Source organism: Stigmatopora nigra, unplaced genomic scaffold (genome assembly GCF_051989575.1).
Source record: "Stigmatopora nigra isolate UIUO_SnigA unplaced genomic scaffold, RoL_Snig_1.1 HiC_scaffold_74, whole genome shotgun sequence".
NCBI lineage: Eukaryota > Metazoa > Chordata > Actinopteri > Syngnathiformes > Syngnathidae > Stigmatopora > Stigmatopora nigra.
The window spans coordinates 1-10,000 of record NW_027551650.1 but is presented as its reverse complement, the minus strand read 5'-3'; the positions used below and the strand labels follow the sequence as shown (position 1 = coordinate 10,000).

The 10,000-nt window shown below is 42.6% G+C and overlaps 1 protein-coding gene across 4 annotated transcripts in view; it reads left to right on the top strand.

Moving 5' to 3' along the window:
- meak7 (MTOR associated protein, eak-7 homolog) overlaps positions 1 to 9,994 on the top strand; it is a 34,631-nt gene extending 24,637 nt beyond the window's left edge. For all 4 annotated transcript variants that reach the window (XM_077711943.1, XM_077711939.1, XM_077711942.1 and 1 more), the window contains 2 exons: positions 4,189 to 4,368; positions 6,085 to 9,994. In XM_077711943.1, coding sequence (XP_077568069.1) covers positions 4,189 to 4,368; positions 6,085 to 6,204 — 300 coding nt within the window. In that variant the 3' untranslated portion in view covers positions 6,205 to 9,994. The remainder of the gene's footprint in view (positions 1 to 4,188; positions 4,369 to 6,084) is intronic.
- Positions 9,995 to 10,000: the final 6 nt, after the last annotated feature.

Sequence of the window (10,000 nt, the reverse complement as noted above, 5' to 3'; positions counted from 1 at the left end):
CATCAGGGGGCTGAGATGATTGAGGATGATCCTTTCCAATGTCTTGATCACATGAGAGTTTAATGCTACCGTCCTGAAGTTGTTTGGCTCCCTGGGGTTCGCAGTCTTTGGAACTGGGACCACACAGGAAGTTTTCCACAAGGTGGGGACCTTCTGCAGACTGAGGCGGAGGTCGAAAATATGCGGAATCACTTTGCCAAGCTGATCCGCACACTCTCAGTAGTCTGTGGCTGAGGCCGTCTCGACCGGTAGCCTTCCTTGCCTCGATCTTCTTTAGCTGTTTTATAACCTGATCGACAGTGATGCAGAGACTGGTGGAAGAGGGGGAGGAGGAGAACAAAAGGGGAGAGTTGCTTCCGGTCTGGGGAGTTAGGGGTATGGGGGCATCTTTTAAAGAACTGATTCAGTTCATTGGCCCACTCCCTGTCTCCGGACTCCGGGTCTCTCTCACTGTTGCCTCCATGGCCCGAGATGGCCTTCACGCTCCTCTAGACCTCTGTGCTGTTCTGGAGTTTGTTCCCTAGCTTCCTCCTGTAGATGGTCTTTCCCTTCCTTATCTCTGTCTTCAGCTCCTTCTGGACCATTTTCAGACTCTTTCTCCCCAGACCTCAAAGCCCTCTTCATGTTCAGGAGGGCCCTTAGATCCCTGGTGAGCCACGGCTTATTGTTGGAGTAACAACGGACCTTCTTGGAGGGTACAATGTTCTCAACACAGAACTTAATATAATCTGTGATGCAGTGGGTCAAGCTGTCGATGTCTTCCCCATGTGAATTGCACAGCACCTCCCAGTCAGTGATCTCGAAACAGTCCCTGACTACCATGCTGGTCTCCTAGGTCCATCTTTGTATGGTCCTCGCGGTAGGTTTTATTTTCCACACCTTAGGGACGTAGGTGGGGATCCGATGGACCAGGATGTGGTCTGAGCGGCCCAGTGGGGTCAAGGGGGTTGGGCTGTATGCCTCCTTTGTATTAGCATACAGCAGGTTCAGAATTTTTTGTTCCCTGGTGTGGCACTTCGTGTACAGAGTGAAGGTGGGGAGAGTAGAAGCCAAGGGAGCATGCTTAACATCACCAGAGGAAAGAAGGAGAGACTGGGGGTGTGACGTCTGTAACCAGGACACAGTAGCGTGGAGCAGCTCGCAAGCCACTGCTGCATCGGCTGAAGGAGGTATATACACAGTTACTACGATAACATGCAAGAATTCCCAGAGAATGTAAAATGGCCTGATGCTAACAGCTACCAGCTCGATATCACGATTGCAAAGTTGCTCCTTCACAGTAATATGCCCGGGGCTGCACCATCTACTAATTTATTAATAAAAACAGCTAGTCCCCCACCTTTCTTCCTACCGCTCTCCTCAGCATCTCTGTCCGCTCTCACCAGCTGAAAGCCATCCAAGGAGACGAGAGAGACTGGTGTTAGCTCATTCAGCCAGGTCTCTGTGAAGCAGTTTCTCCAATATTGTCGTTGTTGTTTGGTAAGCGCTGTTAGCTCTTCCATCTTATTGGGGAGAGATCTTCCGTTCCCCATAATAATAGATGGAATACTGGATCTGAAGCGTTGCTTTCTCTGCTGCCATTTTCGTCCAGCTCTGCATCCTCCTCTCTTCCTCTTTAACTCCGCAGGGAGGTCCCGGTCCAGGGGAATCCAGTTGTGCGTAGCGCTAACAGCTGATCCTTTGTGTAAAACAGCGTAGGCATGGCTGAGTAAAATGTAATGTCCAAAATTTGAAAAGATAAAGTAAACTAATAGATCAAAGACTGTCTCTTGCACAGCTTGAGTCTAAGAGTAGAGTCTTGAAAGTAAAGTTTTTAAACATTAAAGTGTGGAGTATAATATGTAAAGTAAAGTAACAAGTAAATTCTTAAGAGACAATAAAAGGTAAATATAAAGGATAAAAAAGCTGTAAAAAGCTCTAAAAACACAAAATACGAGTGAGGGTTCAGGGAGCTACTGCAAAAAGCAGCCACTTTGAACGACGCCTATGATGATACAAAATTAATTGGCCCCAGAACTTTTTTCGTAACATGAAAATTTTGCAAGTAGAGCCGTACTTTATACTTAATTTCGATAATTCACTCCACGATCCTCACACAACTACCAACTAAACCCTTTATAATTGGTCAAAGTGTGCCAATTTTGTATGAAAGTGGTGAGAAACACAAACATGAGAAAATTATAAATGAAATTATTTATGCCTTAAAATGAATGCCAAGCATACAAAATCTATCCCTGCTGAATCATGATATACGCACCGGCATTTTCCTATGACCCGACGGCGTCGAAAGCCATCCACTCTGTAGTACATTTTAGACTTTTACGTGCGCCGTGTGAAAATATGTGCTGCGTTGCATTTGTATGTTTTTTTAACGGTTAAGGGGTATTGAAATCATTAATGAGGGGAGCATTCAGTGCATGATATGCGCACACGCATTTCTTTGTAATAAATTTGAGTCTTTTATTGTGATAAAGCGGTTCAGAAAATGAATGAATGAATGAACGTCTGCCCTGTGTGTGTATATGTAAATATGTGTTGCATGTATACGTTTTTTCTTGCTTTATAAAGGGAATTGCAATCATTAATAAGGGGAACATCTAGCTGAGGTTGACTGGTATGTAAGAGAGAATCTTGAAACATGGATAGTGATTGTTGGGAGACAGCCAATGAGATCCCAGTAGAGTGTAGCGAGATTCTAAGGTGAGAATCACTGCATCCGCGACAATATTTTCTTTATTTTTGTGGAATTTTGCATGAACTTGAATCTTTTTTGTTTTTCGAGGCACTTATTTGCATATAAAAAGCTTTCGTAACCTAAAATTTATTAAACTATTTAAAATGTAATTTTATTACATATAAAGACAGGCAGATATCCACGCACAGTTCTACTCTTAAGTATTTTTGGTTAACAAGTGAAATGAGAGCAGTAATGATTTTTCAAAATAATTTTATTTATATTGTATTATTGCAGTGTTTTGATGAACAACAAATTAGTGAACAGAAATTAGTTCTCTTATGCATTCAATTGGTCAAGTTTAAACACAGTTGTCTGCCGAGATCATTTTGACAGACAAACCCCATCACCTCGATAGATAGCCGAGTCCTCAAAGGCCCAAACCAAATATAATGTATCATAATATAATTTTTTGATATGTATCTTTTTATACTCAAATCAAATATAAAAACAAAATATAGTAAATACATACTATCCTATATAATTCATTTCTTAATGTTTTGGAAGAGTTGCTTTCCCATTAGCGATCTTCCAACACCTCTATGGCCTCCCATTCGTTTGCAGCATTATGAAATGATTATAATGCTATTAAGGCATATGTGTATGTGACTTAAGACATGTTAACCTAGATCGATGTTCAGGAACTGTTTTGACGAAGAGAGCCATAAAAAAATCATATTTTCAAACATTATTCCTTGAGAGCCATAATCTGAATTTAAAATTAGTGCATTCATTAATCATTTCACCACTTTGAAAGTAAAAAAAGTATTCTTTTGAGAATTTTTTTTCACTATTGCTAATCAATGAGTATCAATGGCAGTATGCATGCAGAAGAGTCTTAATGAAAGAAAAATATGATAGAATAGCCGCTAGAGATGGTGTCGGCGCCACAGTGACAGTCCCATTAGGTCTCATACCAGCGGTTTTCATATTTTACAACACAGGTTAGCGGGTAGCCAGATACACCCATCAGAGCTACACATGGCTCCCGAGCCGTAGATTCCCTACCCCCTTTTTTATGACGACAGTATTTATTGGTGGTAGAAATGTACCTCATATGGTGTGTGCCCAAACGGAGCATTTATGAAATTGCTCACACTGGTCCTCTGTGTGCTCAGGAAGGTTGTCTGTAGGCCCAGACATATGAAAAAATAGAGGGAACATTGCCTGGGAAGAACATGCAAACTCCAAACAGTGAGGAGCGACTTAGGATCGGACCCTCAACCCCAGAATAGTGAGGCCGGCACGCTAACGACTCGCTCACGGTCGCCAATTCATAAAACCACTTCTGAAACCAATTAATTTCTTAAGTAGAGACTTTAACTTGTATCATTTCCAACAATTACTTCTAAACAGATGCAACAAAAGTTCACATTCATGCTTTAAACTTGAATAATGTATTGTGTCTCTACAATGTGCTTTGGTCTTTATTTTCTGTTTTCTTTCTTTCTCAGGGCATGGGCGGTCAGCACAGTTACTTTGGGCTCTGGTTAGATAGTGATTTTGGACATGGTCACAGCCGTGCACGGCCAAAGTGCACAACCTTTGGAAGCCCTCAATTGTCAGGGGACGAGAACTTTATCTTGGACTCAATGGAAATATGGGCAGTGGGAAAGGCCTCCGAGCCAGACGAGGTAGGGGTTTTATTATCTTGACTCAAATAGTATCCAATATCTTGAAATAATGTTTTAATGAGTGACTTTATGAATTTAAAAAATACATTTTTTTTGGAAATTGTTTTTTTAGGACCAGGAAACGGTCTAATTTACCCAAAATGCTTACTGAAGGTCATTTCATGATTTCAGGGCATCAAAAACAGGCTTGGTCGCATCACGAAATTTTTATTGTATCTCGGTGAATTATTCAATTAAAATTTTTGTTGTAAGACAAGAATGTCGTATGACAGCGGTCGTATCACAAGGTTCTAATGTAAATAAAATCGACCTGTGTAAATGCACCTGCTGTGTGATAGTCTAAGCATTCTGTTTAAAGTGCAGAGAGCTCATGAAGACCAAGGAACACAAACACTGCTCTGCAGAAGTTTAAAGGTAGGTTTGGAAACAAAAATATTTTCCAAACTCCAAACCTCTCGATCAGCACTGTGCAAGCAGTCATATTGAAATAGGAGTATCTGACCACTGCAAATCCACCAAGACCGTCACTATAAACTTTCACCTCAAACAAGAAGACTCATCAGAGATGCCGCTAAGAGGCGCATTATCACTCTTGATGAACTGCAGAGATTTACAACTGAAGTGGGAGAGTCTGTCCATAGGACAACAATCAGTCGTACACTGTACTAAGCTGGCCGTTTTTGAAGAGTGGCAAGAAGAAAGCAATTTTATCAACGATATCCAGAAAATAAAACCAACGACGAGTTATTACCTTAACGTGTTGGTGGGGTTTGTGTGTCCCAATGATCCTTGGAGATATGTTGTCTGGGGCTTTGTGCCCCTGGTAGGGTCACCCATGGGAAACTGGTCTGAGGTAAGGGACCAGACAAAGCATGACTCAGAAGACCTCTCATGATAAAAAACAATTGGAAAACGTCTTCCCTCGCCCAAACTCTGGAGCCAGGCCAGGAGCAGGGGCGCGATGGTGGCCGGGCCTACACCCATGGAGCCTGGCCGGACACAGCCCGAAAAGGTGATGTGGATCCCCCATCACATGGGCTCACCTGTGAGATGGGCCAAAGGGTACCCGGACGAATTATGTAAACTTCAAAGCATACTTAGTGAAATTCGCTATTTTTTGACCTGACACGTTTGCAATTGTCCATCGACTGGACCTTTGGTCAATGGATAATTCGTCGCTGGATTCGCTCGCTATCAAAATTTTAAGTCACATCAACATTGCAAACGTGTCAGGTCAAAAAATAGCGAATTTCACTAAGTATGCTTTGAAGTTTACTTAATTCTGATCAAAGTAGCTAGTGAGATTGACTCTGGAGGAGCTAGTGAACGCATCATTTACGAAAGGCTTAGGTATCAACATTAGACGGCTATATTTAGATTTACAGAGCCCTGTGCGCCAATGTAGCCCTGACACGTTTGCTATGTTGATGTGAGTTAAAAGGGACAGGCCCACTGCACACAAAACATTTATGTAGAAATTTTACCGCAAACAAAATAAGGAACTAAGCCGGGGTGCTTTCTAAGTTATGACGCTAAGTTATCGACTCTTTGTGTTTCTGAAGAAAGGGAATGGTTGTGTTTTCTTGTTGTTGGAAAAAAGCTTTCGTGTCAATAGCTAGGATCGGGCGAACTTAACCTACTACTTTATTGATTGCATGGTACGTTTCAATCTTCAACCTGTGAAACTAATGCATTGCACTCTTTTTTTGTACTCAGGAAGAGGAAGCTCATATTAATAAGAGTGTCATGGACAAGGTTCCAGAAGTTCAGTCCATGATGGAGATGACCGGAAAAAAACTTCATAGTCTGGGTCTCAGGGAGCCACATGAGAATTGATAGCGCTAATCTACCCATTTTATCTACCATTGCTAGATCTGGTGCTGATTTTAAATTATCTTTTACAAATACACTAATCCCTTATTTTTCGCGGACCAGATATGTATGTATACGTGTATACACACACATTTTCTTCGTAAGACAAGAATGTCGTATGACGGAGCTTTCGAATCACACACACGTACATATATACATATATACATATATACATATATACATATATACATATATACATATATACATATATACATATATACATATATACATATATACATATATACATATATACATTAATACATATATACATATACAGTGATCCCTCGATTATCGCGGTTAATGGGGACCGGGACCCCCCCCCCCCCCCCCCAGTAGGCTGGCGCCATCAAAAACGCTTATAGAAACGTATAACACGTACACAAAACCACCACCAGGCTAATATGCTGTTCATTCAGGTGTTTTATTCCACATTAGAATGCAGGTGTTATGTTGGTGCATACAAAAAAATCACTGCAAATGTAATAAATGTAAACTTTAATTCAGAAAACTCAGGAATTCAAAAACATCATAGCAGTCCGGATGGATTTCCCGCAGTTGTTTGGCGCGTAAGAAACATTGTTATGGGGAGTTGGGAACGTTGTTTTTTTTGGTCGGTGAGGATGCGCCTGTAAACAGCCATGACCTCATCGATGCGATTGCTGAACTCGACTGCCCTCACCATGTTATCGTCCATTTCTTTGGCCTTCCTTTGGAGGTCTTTGGCGGTATTAAAGAGGTCCTGCAAATTATGTAAAGTAAGGCCACCTTCGTCAGCTTCGTCACCCTCGTCGTCGGCAGCAGGCTCCTCTTCCTCCTCACTCGCCGACTTGGTGATTTCCTGTAGGTCCTCCTCTGTCAGTGGGTCTGGGTGACAGTCGATGAGATTTGTAATCTCATCAGCCGTCATATCCGAGAAGCCTTCAGTCTGCACCAACCGAGCCAGCCTGACCTAACCCCTTATCAACGGCAGAGTGATGGATTTCGTTAGGCGTGAAACCCTCATAGTCTTGAGTGATTTTGTTTGGCAACAATTTCCTCCAGCTGGAGATGAGTGTCAGCTCTTTCATGTCCTTTAGAGCATTCTGAATATTATTCAGGCACGTAGCTATGCTGTAGTCCTTCCAGTAGGCCTTCATACTGAAGGTCTCGTCGGGCTCTTCAATGGAGGAGATGAGACCCTCCATTGTCGCCTTGGTGTAGAGGGCTTTGAAGGCCCTGATAACCCCCTGATCCATGGGCTGGATGAGGGAAGTGGTGTTGGTGGGAAGGAATTTCACCTGCACCCCCTCATGGTGCAAATTATCTGCATGTCCTCCTGCACAGTCCATGAGTAGAACCACTTTGAAGGGCAGTCCCTTTTCGGCCAGGTAAAGTTTTACCTGCGGAACGAAGGAGTTGAAGAACCAGTCAAGTGTGAGGGCCTTGGTGATCCATGCTTTTTTGTTGGACATCCAGTAGACTGGCAGCAAGGCCCTGTTCTTGTCCTTCAGCGTGCGAGGATTCAGTGACCTGTAGATCAGGCCGGGCCTCAGCATGAATCCTGCTGCATTGCCACACAGGAGCAGAGTCACTCGATCCTTGTAGGCTTTGAAACCTGTCTTCTGAAGTTCGTTCTTGAAAAGAAAGGTTCGGGACGGCATCCTCTTCCAGAAAAGATCTGTCTCATCCATATTGAAGACTTGCTCCGGGACATAGCCATTTTTCTTCAATCATTTCCGGAAACACATCCTCAACATAGTGCTTCGCTGCTGCTCTGTCTGCAGAGGCTGCATCTCCATGCAGCGACACATTCCTTAGTCCGACTCGCCGCTTAAACCTCTCAAGCCAGCCCTTGCTGGCAGTGAAAACCGTAGGTGGTCGTGGGGTGGTCTGGCTTGAGGCACCGGGCAGAGGATCACCTTCGTCGACGTCTTCTGCCTCGTCCAGAACGCTGACGTCGTCGTCACCACTCTCATGCACCATGGCGTCGAACAAAGATTTAGCCTTACTTCGGATTAAGTTTCCGTCCAGGCTGATTTGCTTCGCCCTACAATCACGGATGCAAATAACCAGTGCATTTTCCATTCGCACCATGACCTTATTCTGGGTGTTCACAACCCTTTTGGCATGTTTCGTGAAAGATGTTGCAGCAGTTTTGGCGGATGTTCTTCTCCTCCTTTTTTATGTACCGCACCGTGGATTCATTCAGGCCGCAATGTCGAGCTACGCTAGCGTAGCTACTACCTGCTTTCAACTTGTCCAATATACTCACTTTTTCGGTGATTGTCAACATCTTCCACTTTTTCTTCGGCTCACTAGAAGCACCAAGGGATGGAGAGCGTTTGGGAGCTATCACGAAGGGCTTCACAAAACCTTTGCGCTTAACTTGGCGAGGAGCGTACTGTACAGCACGAGATAAGCGTGGACTGAGAATGGGCATCGGGAGAAGCTTGGGCTTCCGTGGTGAATGGGCCAATGGGGAGTCGAGTACATTCAGTGAGCAATCAGCTTGCACGCTTATGCCCGTGATGCGGCCGTGATGCGGCCGTGATCCCCCATGATGCTTTGTGCATATGTGCATTTTTTTGTGTTTTAAAATTTATAAAATGATGAAATTACTAATTCTAATTGAATATTTTGTTTCCACACCTTGTAGGACAATGTAATTTATAATTTTAATTTAATATCTTTAAAAAAAAAATCCTGAAAAAAATCTGTGAAGCTCTGCGCGCGCGATAGCTGGAACGTGAAGTAGCGAGGGATCACTGTATACATATATACGTATATACGTATATACGTATATATACGTATATACGCACACATACACACACACACATACACACATACACATACACACATACACATACACACACATACACACACATACACACACACATACACATACACACACACACATAGACACATACTCACATACACATACACACATACACACATACACACATACACACATACACACATACTCACATACACATATACACACATACACACATACACACATACACACATACACACATACACACATGCACACAGACACATAGACACATACACATACACACATACACGGACACGTACACATACACATACACAGAAACACACATACACACATATACACATACACATACACACACACGTACACACACGTACACACACATACACACACATACACATAGACACACACATACACACACATACACACACATACACATACACACACATACACACACACATAGACATAGACACACACATAGACACATACACATAGACACATACACATAGACACATACACGTAGACACATACACATAGACACATACACATAGACACATACACATAGACATACACACAGACACATACACGGACCCATACACATACACATACACACACATACACAGACACATACACAGACACAGACACATACACATACACATACACATACACATACATACACATACATACACATACACGCACATACACACGCACATACACACGCACATACACACATACACACACAAACACATTCACATAAACATACACAAACATACACATACACACATACACACATACACATACACACATACACACATACATGCATACACACACAAACACATTCACATAAACATACACAAACATACACACATACACACATACACACATACATGCATGCACACACATACACACACATACACACATACACACATACACACACACATCAACATACACAAACACACATACACACACATACACCCCCATACACACACATAC